The sequence below is a fragment of the Castor canadensis genome, chromosome 7 (assembly GCF_047511655.1).
Source record: "Castor canadensis chromosome 7, mCasCan1.hap1v2, whole genome shotgun sequence".
In the NCBI taxonomy this organism is placed as follows: Eukaryota; Metazoa; Chordata; class Mammalia; order Rodentia; family Castoridae; genus Castor; species Castor canadensis.
The window spans coordinates 27,436,745-27,450,249 of NC_133392.1; the positions used below are offsets into that span (position 1 = coordinate 27,436,745).

Genomic DNA, 13,505 nt, shown 5'->3' on the forward strand with positions numbered 1-13,505 from the left:
AAGCCCTTTGCTGTTGTCCTGAAGTTGTTCTGGCATTCACAGGCTCACATTGCTCCCATTGCTGCCTTCCCAGGCCTGCTCTCTGGAGATCCTTCCAGAAGCTTGAAGTTCTCCCTTTGGCTTGTAGATATGGCCTCACTGTGCACTCTGCCTTGGGAACACCTTCTTAAGATCCATGGCTCCACAATCACCTCTCCTCTTTGTTTATATTCCCAGAAGGAAAAAACCTTTGTTCCATCCCCTCACTTTTCTCCTTCTAGATTTTTCTCATCTCATCTGTTCTAAGGAAACACAGCACCTCTTTTAAAAGAAAATATTTTTGTGAAAAACAAGCATAAAAAAGTAGCTTAATGAACTACTAGATTCAAAACATAATAACTACATTGCTGGTACCCTGAAAGCTTCTTATGCCACTTCCTAATCATAGTTCTCTCCCTCCCTAAAGGCAGCCAGCATTCTCACTTTTATGATAATCACTTCCTTTTCTTTCTTATATTCACCCTGGGAGTGTGTGTGTGTGTACAGGCGGGGCAGTTCCATGAACATGATGGCTCCTATAAGCTGTGCTGCCTACAGCTGGCTTTCAAGTTAACAGGTGATCGACCCTCCATGGATGAACAGTACAGACTAAAGATCTCCCTTCACTGCCCTCCAGAGCAAGAGCCCTCAAATAAGGAGTTGCATCTTATTTATCCCTGTCTCTAAAAGCTCACAGCAGGTCCTCCTCCCTTGCAAAGAGTCCAGGGAACACCTAGAAGCAGGTGCTCCTACCAAGAGTTTCTGGAGTTAGTTGAAGGGAACTGGTGTTAACAATGACTCAAGCTTCAACTTGATCTAGTTTCCTCTGCAGTAGGCAAGAGCCCCACCTACTGGCTTCCTCAGTAACTGCAGATAGCTTAAGCAGCCTCTCCAAGATTTGAAGAATTAGTTGACAGTTAAGAAATTGTTTTCCTGACAGCTGAATTAGAACCAAGAGTATTACACTAGAGCCAGGCATAGTGACACACACCTGTAATCCTAGCCTTCTGGAGATAGAGGCAGGATAGCAAGCTCGAGGGCAGTCTGGGCTACCTAGCAATACTGTCTCCAAAAAAAAAAAAAAAAGCATTATACCGGACTCTAAGTCTTCTAATATAGTCAGGTGAACAGAATAATGTACTAACTCCTGAAACAAAATGTCATTGCCAGCCAGGCATGGTGGTACATGCCAGTAATCTCAGCACTAGGAAAGCTGAAACAGGAGGATCTGAGTTTCATGCCATACTGAACTACACAGCAGGGTTGAGCTGCATAGAAAGACTGTCTTAAAAAAAAAAAAAGGGGGTGGGGGCAGGAGGGAGAAATGACCCAAGCCTTGTATGCACATATGAATCAAAAAAAAAAAAAAAAAGCTAATGTGGTAAACAATGTTCTTACCACAATAAGACAAGCAAAAGTGAGATAACAGTTTCATTTATCCAAATAGCAGAGATCAATTTAATAGTGTTGGCCAGAGAGCAAGCAAAGAGGTCCTTTTATAAATTGTTGCTGAAACTACAAGTTAATACAACAGCTTTAGAGGGCAATGGACGTTAAGGGTGGGACTGGGATGGCTCAATGGTAGAACACTTGCTAGAATGCTGTAGGGCCTCGGTTTGATGCCCAGCGTAAGAAAAATAAACAACAAAAAAAGTTTAAGTGCACATATCCCTTGAAACAGCAGGGCTTTTTTTTTTTTTTTTTTTTTTTAGTACTGGGGCTTGAACTCAGGGCCTACACCTTGAGCCACACCATCAGCCCTTTTTTTTGATAGGATCTTGCAGACTATTTGCTGGGGGCTGGCTTCGAACCTCAATCCTGATCTCTGCCTCCTAAACAGCTAGGATTATAGGTGTGAGTCACTGGTGCCCAGCTAGGTATTATAATCTAAAGATGACTAAGTATACAAAGTGTTACACGGGTTATGAAAACACTGAGCTGTTGTATGCATGGGACTTGACCACTACAGATTTTGGTAAATGCAGGTCTTGGAACCCATCTCCCACATACCAAAGGATGAATGTACACAAACAGTTCCATTCCAGGAAATGGGACCTTTCATTTTTACATCATTAGATTTAATAAGGATACAATTATATTTGAAAATGGGAGCATGGGAGAAGGGGAATACCCTTCTGGGGGTGGGAGGGTGCTGAGAATTGAACTTAAGGCCACATGCTTGGCAAGTGCTCTTACCACTGAGCTACTGTGCCAACGTTCCAATTACTACCTTTCAAATACCTGCATAAGCAGTTTTCAACTGTGGTTGCTCATTAAACCCACCAGGGAGGGATCTTTACAAGCTTCTAGTACCCTCATGTATTCACACATTCAGGATCAGGGTCTGACTCAACAGGCCTTAGGATTGGCCCCTGGGTATCAGTTAAGTCCCACAGATAATTCTAATATTTAGCTGGTAGAAAACATATTTCTTACTTTGTGAGTCCTTCACAAAGTCTCTGTCACAATTTTTTTTTTAAAGACCTTTAAAAACGTAAAAACCACTCAGCCTGTAGGTAATATAAAAATAAACCACTGGCAAGATGTGGCATAGGACATTTTTCCAGCTCCCAATTTAGACTACTTACTAGCTGGAATAAAGCTTGGAAAAGGTAGTATGACAGGAGGTACGACCAAGAGCCAGCAAACTACTGCCTAGGGAACTCACAGGTAGGTCTGGACCCTTGCCCTCTATTTGGCACCGGTTGTTCCAGTGTGGGTAGGAGGTGGGAGGGGTTTAGACTAACAATAATAAAATTCCCAAGACACATTATAAATCAGTTTATTGTTTTGTAGTAAGATGCAGAACCTTTACCATGCAGACTAAAATACCTCCATCAGCATGAACAATGCATTTCCTTCCTTGAAGCAGTTACACAGAACACTAGGTTTTATCAAGTTATTTAGTTGGTGTGGAATCCAAACAAGGGGAAGCTACTCTTAAGACCTATGTTCTATCCATGAAGCCTGCAATACATTTTTCCAGCACACGAACAGCCCAGGCTCTGGAAAGCTCAGACTTTTCCCTCCCCTTTGCTCTGAGTGAGCACATCAGCATCCTTGGCCTAGTCATTATGTCTCTCTGCTGCTAACTAGTGGCTGTTTTTTGGCTTTTGTTTTATGGGTCAAACTCAGTGCCTCACAAATGCTCTGCAAGCACACGACCAGACCATTGAGCTACACCCCAGCCCTACTTTTTTATTAACCTCACTTTTAATTAAGGTTCTGAAAGGGGAACATCAATTAGTCCCATGTACCAACTTCGAGACACAGTAATAATCCTGTTGGGATGCTCTCTGAATCCCACTCTTGTGAAGTTTTATGGATCACCTGCTTTGGAAAGGTTCTTTCCACCTCTATTAGCGCATACAGAGGTTACCTAGGAATTCACTTAATGTAACCTACTTCCTACTGAAGACTGAGCATTTTAATTGTTTTTTTTCCTGCACTTTCTTTTTTTGTTTTGTGGGAATGAGGTTTGACTCAGGGCCTCATGCTTCCCAGCCAGGTGTTCTACCACTTGAGCTGTGCCCCCAGCCCCTTTCCTCCACTTTCTTGATCAGTGATCCCCAACCATGTAGGAATTAATAAATCCGTGTCACCACTGCTACCAAGAGAAACGTACTTCTCACATAAAATGCTATTTTGTTCTCAGTGATTTAAAAACAGAAGATGTAGTCCTCAACTTAGTACAACACCAGTAAGGGTGGAAAATTGCCTGTCAACAGTAGAAAAGTTTGCTTTCAAATTAAAAACAAAAATGTACTGCAAACATTATGTAATAGTGACAAAATTACAGAAAACAAAACATTCAGACTGGCCCATGGCATTCACACACTAGAATTTTATAAAATGTTATATTGAAAAAAAGTTAATTCTTATCCCCAAAAGTTGGTATAGGTCCATGTTGGTTCAGAGCTTTGGTCAAAGACCTAATGAGGATGAACTTCATAGTGCATGCTTAACAGACATATATATATATACACATATAGTAAACATTGTTTTTTTTTTTTTTTTTTTTTTTGAGGTACTGGGGCTTGAACTCAGGGCCTACCTTGAGCCACTCCACCAGCCCTTTTTTGTGAAGAGTATTTTCAAGATAGGATCTCACTATTCGCCCAGGCTGGCTTTGAACTGCAATCCTCTTGATCTCTGCCTCCTGAGTAGCTAGGATTACAGGCATGAACCACTTGTGCCCACCCATTAAACATTCTTTAACTGCCCCCCACCAGGGCTTTGAGGAGGGATAAAATGTGGACATGTGCACTCACCATGGGCGCAATTCACCAATTGCTCTACTATGTCTTGAGCAATAGCTAAGATTTTATCTGTGGTAACCCACCTCTGAAAATCACAACAAAAATCAATAAGAAATGATTTAATATAAAATATACAAATTTCCCAGTATGAGGACTTCCATAGAACAGGAAGAAGGGAATGACAACTAAACCAGCTTTTCTGAAAAACAATATTCTTCTTACTTTGTCTCTGATACTCAACACTCAAAACCCAATCTGTTCAAAACAAGGAACACACAAAAGGACCAGAGAGAATGTTATATTGCAGTTTCAGGACCTACTCTTATCTTTTGTCCTTACCAAAAACCTTCCCCCCTTACAGAGCTGAGTTCCTGGGTCCTCCAGAGGTGAACGGCCTCCCATCATCATCCTTACTTTGCCAAAGGTGGGTGACACCAGGTCACTCGCTGTCAAACTTGACAGAATTGACTTGGACAGAGATGGAGCCTCCCCGGTAGCTACCCCGCTTCTTCTTAGTTTTCTCATGCCGGAAGGATTTGCCTTTGGTGAACTTCAGAACCTGATTGGCTCGCTCCCCCCAGTCTCCAGCTGCACCTCGCTGGTAAAGACAGATGTGGTTGACACACAAGGACAATGCCAGAATCTTGTCTCCTTCTCTTTCTACTCCCTGATCAATGCAACCTGAACCACCACCCAACCTCTGAATGGTAAACATCTTCTGCTTCTCTTACCTTGGCATCAAAAGAGTTGTCTGCCATTCGTGAATCCACCTCAATTTCTTCCTCCCTGACTCTTCGGAATGGGGAAGATGCCCTTTTTTCTCCCTGGAGAATGAAGTAGAGAATTAAAGATGGAGTGATTATATAATAGTTCTCCCAAACGATGTGCCTATAGTACCAGACTAAGCCGAGCTGTCAAAATGATACTAGATTTTTCTTTCTAGTTTTAAAGGACTATCTCTCGAGAAGAAAATTAAACATACTTTCTTCCTTTTTGGAAATGTGTTGGGAGTCTGAAGCTTTATTTTGGCTTGAGGAGTCTCTGCCTCCTTGGTTGCCTCATTATGCTTCCGCTTCTTTCCTGAACCTACAAAGCAAAAAGCCAGACTCAGAAGGCCAGCATAGTAGTACATACCACAATCCCAGCAATCAGGAGGCCAAGGCAAGAGGATTAAGGTTAAGGCCAGTCTGGGATACAAAGTGACCCTGTCTCTCAAGATGCAAAACCAAGCCAGACTTGGAAGACCAGGTTCCTAGTCCTCCAGAACCTCTGGGTTCCCAGAGGGTCCACAATGGGAAGCCTAGTGATATGCCTCCTTTGTCAGCCTCACTCCCCAAGAGTACATTCTATGCAGACTTAGGGGACCAAATGAGGAGGGCAGGTTCTCTGGATACAGACCTGGCTTAGAAACTGATACTGCTGCCTTTTTCTTCTCTTCCTCCTCTGCCTTGTTGTGCTTGCCTGCTTTTCCATTCTGGGAAGTTAGTGTTGGGGTGCCATTGGTTTTGGAAGCTTGTGGTTTTGGAGTGCCCTTGCCCTTGGGCTTCTCTTCCTCCTCCTCCTCACTAGAATCATCAGATGAAGAGCTGCTGCTGCTCTCAGCAGCCATTACTTTCTTCGCAGAGGCTGGTTTGGAAGAGGCTCCACCTCCTGCTGCCCTTTTTTTAACTGGAGTTTTAGGTGTCTCCTCTTCACCACTGGTGGAGCTGTCAGAATCCGAGCTGCTGTCCCCACCACTCTGAGAAACCTGTTTGGCAGGCAGAGATGGTACTGCTTTGGGAGTCACCTTGGTCTTAGGGGTGGCCACAGTCTTCTTTGTTGTCTCTTCCTCACTGGAACTGCTCTCCTCCTCACTGGAGCTGCTATCAGCTTTTCTGGTAAGAGGTTTCTGGCCACTGCCTACAGGTTGTTTAGGAGATGCAGCTGGCTTAGCTACATTCAGCTTGGGAGTGACAGCTGATTTACTTAAGGAATTTTTGGTGGTACTGGCTGGCTTGGCAGGAGCTTCATCCTCAGAGCTGTCAGAGTCTAGACAGAAGGGACAGAATGAACAGCTCCCCATATCAGATTGAGGGGAGTTCTGTAGCAACTAAGGAAGGGCGAAAATACCCCACTGCCCTGAGAATCTCTTTATGCCTTACCTGAACTGTCTGTAGAGCTCTCTGCTGCCTTCTTTGCTAGAACTGGTTTAGTGGTTGCTTTGGAGATGACTGCCTTAGCTGAGGGTTTCTTCTCTTCCTCAGAACTTGAATCTGGAGAGATTCTGCCATTATTCTGGGTCCAGATTCCCAACCCCACAACAGAAAGAATGCAAAGACACACACAATGCCTTAGACCTATCCTACTTCTGCCAAAAGTAGGGACATAGGATTTTTCTTCTCACCCCTTTCCACCACTTTCAGGGGTAGACAGCACACCCCTCTGACTCACCAGACTCATCACTGCTATGTTCATTGCTTTCCACAGGCTGTTTCTGCTCTGCAGCTTTCTTGGGAGGCTGGGTTCCCAAGGACTTCTTCAACGGGGGAGCAGAAGGCGGGGGGACTGAACTATAGGGACCTGTTTAAAAAGGGAAAGTCTGGTGGCTTTAAAACATGTACATAAGGGCTGAGATTGGCTTAGTGGTACAACACTTGCCTAGCATTCACAAAGCCCTGGGTTCAATACTCAGGTTGCCCCGCCAATCCCCCACTACACACAAATGTACTCAAATTCTTTGATACTACTTCTTTCTAGAAACAGAGCTTAGTGTGGGCTGAATTAGTGACTCAATAATGAACAGAATGTCATGTCTGAATATAGATTACATGAAGCATTCACTGCTGGTTACTCCCTGCTTTTTTGGATCCCTAAGTTCTAAGCTAGGGAACCAGCTGTTGTGCCAATGAGGACATGCTAGCAACTCTATGGAGAGGCTGTGCAGCTCAACCCTCCATGTCCAATCACCTGGTTTTTTCTTCATGGGTTTTGTCTGCTCCTCCTCATCCTCACTGGAGGAGTCTTCACTGCTGGAACTCTTCTGGGTAGGGGTGACAGCTGCTTTCACTGGGGCTTTGACCACAATTTGCTTTTTAGGTACAGTCTGTATCAGAGAGAAATTACCAGAGGAAAATATTGACCCAAACAATCCTGCAGGGAATGGAGGTACACATATAACTCACATTCCTGTCACTTCTTCCCTGGTAGAAGTTATGGCCCAGACCTTCTTTGAGATTGTTGCTGACTTCTCCTCCTCTGAGTCATCACTACTGCTGCTGCTGCTGCTGCTGCTGCTGCTGCTGCTGCTACTGCTGTCAGCTGCTTTGCCATTGGCTACATTGGGTGCTGCTCGAGCTGGTGTACCTAAGAAGGAAAAAGAAACAGAGTAAGAAGCATTAAGGTTAAGTCAGGGAACCACAAAAAATTTCCTTCCTATTACCACAGAACTTAAGAGTCTACCAGTTTTAACTTTAGGGCAACCATGCAGAATACCATGGTTTATCAGGATAATTTTCTTGTCCAATGCCTAAAAAAAGACAACACAACACAAATAATTTTAATAGGCCCTCTGTAGTCTTTCTCTTCAACCTTTATTCACAGGAGCTCTAATAAATCATAGCCTAGCTTTCACCACAAGAAAAGCTGAGGAGGGAAAAAAACCCTCAGTTGTCCTATGGAATGAAGGTGTAGGTCAGTGCAAGGTGTAAGGTGGTATTTGCTGCAGGGAAATGGTAAAAAAGTAGCAAAAAAGAACAGATGAATACACATCTATAATCCCAGCTACTTGGAAGGTAGAGACAAGAAGATAGCAGGTTTAAGGCCAGTCTGGGCAAACAGGATACAAAACAAAAGGGCTGAGGGTGTGACTATGGCTTAAGAGTACTCGCCTAGCATGCACAAAACTCTGGGTTCAATCTCAAGTACTGGGGGGAAAAAAAAAAGAATAGGTGTATAGGCTAGGGGTGTGGCTCAGAGGTAAAGCAGTACTTAGTATGTGTAAAGCTCCAAGTTTGATCCCTAGCACCAACAAAAAAAAAAAAAAAAAAAAAAGTCTAAGTGGTCACAGATGGGTATAGAAAATGTCTTAGATGTAAGGCTGGCGAAGTGGCTCCAGTGGCATCTGAATAGCAAGTGTGAGGCCCTGAGTTCAAACACCAGCACAAAAGCAAAAAGCAACCCACAAAACCAAAAAACTTCCAAGATGTCTATTAGCTGGGGACATGGCTCAAATAGCAGAGCACCTGCCTCACAAGTGAGGCCCTCAGATTTAATCCCCTAGTACCATAAAAAAAAGATGTCTATGAAATACAACTGAAAAAGATAATTAAAAGCCTATTTAATTTGCAGTACTGGGGCTTGAACTCAGGGCCTACACCTTGAGCCACTCTACCAGCCCTATTTCTGTGATGGGTTTTTTCAAGATAGGGTCTCATTAACTATTTGCCTGGACTGGATTTGAACTGCAGTCATCCAGACCTCTGCCTCCTAAGTAGCTAGGATTACAGGCATGAGCCACCGGCGCCAGTCATAACAAAAGCCTATTTTAAAAAGTATTTTTACAATGAACTTGGTGTTGCACACGTGTGATCCACACATAGGCTCTGTAGGCTGAGGTAGGAGGATTTTAAGTTTAAAGCAGGCTTGGGCTACACAGCAATAATCAGTCTATTTTTTTTTCCTTCCTTGCTATAATCATTGTTTCTCTTATGTACTAGCCTCTTACTAGGAAGTCTTGCCATTTATTAAATTTTCCTTAAAAACAAACAAACAAACAAACAAAAACCATCTAGCCCAACAACCAGTATCATTTCACCCCAGGGCCTAATGAGCAATTTAAGCTGCAATCTCCACAGCACTGTAGTCCCAGCTGATCCTCTGGGGAACATAAACAATACCTGGTTTGGTTGCAGCTTTTGGCTGAGCTTTAGCTGCGACAGGCGTTGTTGTCTTTGGCTTCTGGTTCTTTGGTGCCTCATCCTCTGAGCTTGAGTCAGAATCAGACTCAGAGCTCTGAGCCTTCTTAGGGGGAGTTCTGGCTGCCTTGGCCTGGGGCTTAACTGCCTTCTATTAAAAAACATACAAGGGGGAAATCAGGAAAAGTTTCAGGTACCCAAGAGGTGTGCTAGGATTTTATTTCTCAGGGGCCTAATGGAGCATTAGCGTGACAGAATGTAGCAAGCATAAAATAATCTTAATAAGACACAAAAAGTTCAGCTGCTTCAAACAAATTCTTGGAGCCTTAAATAGTATTCCAGAAGAACCCAACGTCTTCAAACAGAGGGGCTGAATTTTCTCTAGATTTGGAGCCCAACTTCAGCTTCTGTTCCAGACCTCAAACTAACGCCACCCTGAAAATCCCTGGGTTTTATTCCCCGTAGTTACCTACTAAACAGCTATCACCCACCACCCCGTGATCACAAGCTAGAGGCCAATTTTAGGTTCTTCTTTTTCCAACCCTTAAGTGACCACCTCTCCTTCCAAAGCTGCAAACCTGGATGGGTTTTTTCTTTTTGTTGTCGTCCTCATCATCACTGGATTCTTCACTGCTGCTGCCCTCTGGAGCTTTGGCTACAGATTTTCCAGGATGCTGAGGCAGACTGGTCCCCTTGGCAGGTACAGCTGAACAAAACCACAGGTCCCAGTTAGAATTAGCCATGTTCCCCAGGTAGGTGGCACACATGCCTCATCGTGGAGCCACCATGACCAATCTCCTTGCCCTTTCTTACCAGCTTTCTTAGCTGGAGGCTCCTGAGTTTTCTCTTCCTCCTCACTGCTATCCTCACTGCTGTCACTGGACGAGGTCTTCTTTGCCTTCTTAGCCACTGGCCCGTTTGTCTGTAACTTCCGCTTTGGGGCCTTGGAGGACCTGCTGATGTAGATAAAGCTAACTTCTGGGGGGATCAAGACCTTTTCAAACCAAGGAACATCCCAGCCCACATTAGGGGAGAAAACAGCCCAAGTGGAACAGGGAAGGCTTACTTGAGCCAGAAGCTATAAATGTCCAAGAGAGAAGAGGCGTTGGCATCCTGCTGTGTCTGTAGAAGAGAAAAGGATGGGTAAGGAAATGTTATTCTTTTATTAAATGTGACCTGCTATATACCAACTAAATTTGGAGTGAATATTACATCTTCCTGAGACTTTTCCTACTTGCATAAACTAGGAGAAATGTATTCTACATGTAGAATGTATTTGGGCACCAAAAACTTGGGCTATTCTTATAGTTTGTGACGCTGTTCCACTGCCTACCAACACACCTTTACTCTAGCAATATATTATCTAAGAATTTAATCTTACTGGGTACTGGTGGCTCACGCCTGTAATCCCTGCTACTTGGGAGGGAGAGATCAGGTGGACTGTGGTTCAAAGCCAGCCTGGACAAATAGTTTGAGAGAACCTATCTTGGAAAATACCTAAAACAAAAAAAAAAGGGCTGGTGGCTCAAGGTGTAGGCCCTGAGTTCAAGCCCTAGTACTGGAAGAAAAAAAAAATCTTATACTGAAACAAGGGCACAAACACTAACACAAGGTAGTGTTTGCTGCAATATGAATTTTCATACCAAATCACTGGAAACAAGTCTCCAAGAGAAGATTGTTATGCACACAGGAAAGAACTGCGTTCAGGAGCCAGATGCAGTGGTACAGACCTGTAATCCTAGCTATTTGAGAGGTTGAGAAAAAGAGAAAAGTTTGAGACCAGCCTGGGCAATATCCTAAAACAAAACAAAAACTGGCTGGTGGAGTGGCTCAAGTGGTGGAGCACCTGCCTACCAAGTGAGAGGTTCCAAGTTCAAACCTAAACACTGCTCCAAAAGTGATGAAATATACCTAATATGAATTTGCCGGGCACTGATGGCTCATGCCTGTAATCCTAGCTACTCAGAAGGCAGAGATCAGGAGGATTACGGTTCAAAGCTAGCCAGGGCAAATAGTTTTCAAGACCTATCTCGTAAAAGCCCATCACAAAACAGGGCTGGCAGAGTGATTCAAGGTGTAGGCCCTGAGTTCAATCCACATACCACCAAAAACAAACAAACAAACAAAAAACTGAAGCCAGGAGTGGTCATGCACATCTGTAATCCCAGCACCTGGGAGGCTGAGGCAGGAGGCTCATGAGTTTGAGGCCAGCTTGGATTATAAAGCAAGAGGGCATTGTCTCAAAAAACAAAAAACAAAGAATTACATTCAGCTATTTATTAACCACACTGATAAAGTATTAGTTGATACAAACAAAAACTGGCAAGGCATTACAGTACACACAAGAACACAGGCTTATAGGCTAGAGGAATAGCTCAGTGGTAGAGTGTACAGTGTACACTTAACACGTGTAAGTAAGGTCCTGGGTTCGATCCCCAGCACCATCATAAGTAAATAAATAAAATCTTCTTGACTTAGCCTCCCAAGCACTGGGATCACAGGCATGTGCCACCAGGCTGGGTAAGTACAGATGTGGACTCACCTCCATCAGTTATTATGATGACCCTGGGCAAAATACGACACATCTTATTAAACTATTGAGTAGAGGAGATAATGCACGGAAAGAGATCAGCATCTGGGAACAGCACCTGGCACTTAGTAATCCCTTCACAAAGATTAGCTTTTGTCACATAAAACCAAAGAATCCCACCTCTGAAATACTCAATTTCTTGCAGTCTCCCTAACCAGTTAACTCAAACAGATCCATTAAGGAAGCAGTTACAGCTGTGAGCCATGATGCACTTCACTCCCCCTCCCAATCCCAGCACTAGAAAGGCTCAGGAAGGAGCATCTACATTATCCACATACACCCTGTCTCAGAAAAGAAAGCAGTAACATCAGGCTGTCCCAGCTTAAGGAAGTCATTTATGAAACTCATCTGATCCCCTCCTTTTGCAGCCTGATTCTGTTACAAAGAACTAGCCTGCCTTGTTTTAGTCAAGTTATCACCCCTGACAAAGACTACCTACTACTCTACTTCAAGGTAGTGTTCCTACCCAAGCATGACTGCTACTGTTTTTTGGGTGGCATTGAGGTTTGAACTCAGGGCCTCATGCTTGCCAGACAAGCACTCTACCACTTGAGCCACTCCACCAGTCCTTTTCTGTGATGGGTTTTTTCAAGATGAGCCACTGGCACCGGGCTGTGACTGCTTTTCTTAATATGTAGATTCCAATTCTTTCACACTGCTGATCGCCTTGCTTTTACAGGTGTTTGGACAATCCTAAATTGCCCTAACTAAGGTAACAGTTACCTTAATCTGATGCATCCTGTGTATCAGCATTGAGATGGGTACTTTCTACATTTTCTCTGACACAAAAATCTTACAAAGTGGATAATAATGTTCTTGTAGAAAAGAAACAGGCTAGGGGAGGCTAACCAAGCTGCCAGACTCATACATCTAAAAAGTAGCAGAGAGGTCCCAAATCTAGGTTTTTATGATCCCATCAGCCAATGATCCAAGCCCATTGCTATGCTGGCTTGGTAGGAGAAAATGCTTAATCCTTCTGCTTCAGTATAACTGAAAGCAGAACCTGTCCCTGCTCTCATTCATTGTCTTCCATAGTAACAAAAACTCTAGCCTTCACTTCTATGGAGTTTATGTTGGTGACCCAGGTAAATGAGTAAAGGAAGATCACACGTTGCCTCTGCTAACAAAACGTCCCCTTAAGGAACCAAGAACAGCCAATACCCTCGTTGGGACTCGGCACTTGGTCCTTACCGCACTCGGCCGGCCACGTGACCTGGGCCACGCGGATCCCACGCTGCCGCCGCTGAATTGTTCACCAGGAAAAAGCAACAAAGCTCAGCACCATCTAGTCCGAACCAATGGAATACGAGGCGCCGAGGCCCCAGGTTTTCTCCGGTCACCCAACAGGTCATTACAAAAGCCTCGTAGACATTGGAGTGGCGGACCCCAAAGACCTTTCCCAGCAGAAACCTAAGCCTGGAGCCTTGTGATCATCCCACCCCGGCCCGAGTACCAAGCCCAAGACTCACAGCGCCTGTCGCTTTAGCGAACTTAGTGGCCACCTCCGAGAGTTGGTTATCACGCAGAAAACCGAGTATGAGGGGATAAAGGTCGCTGGGCACCACGCGGCGCAACCCGGCGTCCGCCATCCTTCTGGCAATATGCGTCACTACCGTCGCGGACGCAGAACGACTCAGGAATACAGGAACTCGACCAGGGCTGGGGGCGGGCCCTGTGCCGTCATCGCGCCGCGCGAACGAGTAGCGGAAGGGGCGGAGCTCCATAAGATAGTCCTCTCTCCGCCTC

At 44.4% G+C, this 13,505-nt stretch overlaps 1 protein-coding gene across 3 annotated transcripts; it reads right to left on the reverse strand.

Annotated features, from left to right (window-relative positions):
• Window positions 1-2,784: 2,784 nt before the first annotated feature.
• Nolc1 (nucleolar and coiled-body phosphoprotein 1) lies at window positions 2,785-13,403 on the reverse strand. Of its 3 annotated transcripts, none has more exons than XM_020171264.2 (13): window positions 13,229-13,401; window positions 10,236-10,291; window positions 9,983-10,122; window positions 9,748-9,875; window positions 9,152-9,320; window positions 7,480-7,619; window positions 7,224-7,359; window positions 6,708-6,836; window positions 6,419-6,529; window positions 5,676-6,305; window positions 5,260-5,363; window positions 5,009-5,101; window positions 2,785-4,875 (listed from the first exon to the last, which is right to left on the reverse strand). In XM_020171264.2, the coding sequence occupies exons 1-13, from the start codon at window positions 13,346-13,348 to the stop codon at window positions 4,717-4,719; spliced, it is 2,115 nt and encodes a 704-aa protein (XP_020026853.2). In that variant the 5' UTR covers window positions 13,349-13,401; the 3' UTR covers window positions 2,785-4,716. The 3 variants fall into 3 exon arrangements, with proteins under 3 accessions (XP_020026853.2, XP_020026852.2, XP_073934550.1); XM_020171263.2 differs by having other exon boundaries at window positions 9,983-10,125; XM_074078449.1 differs by lacking the exon at window positions 6,708-6,836 and having other exon boundaries at window positions 9,983-10,125; window positions 13,229-13,403.
• Between the last annotated feature and the right edge of the window lie 102 nt (window positions 13,404-13,505).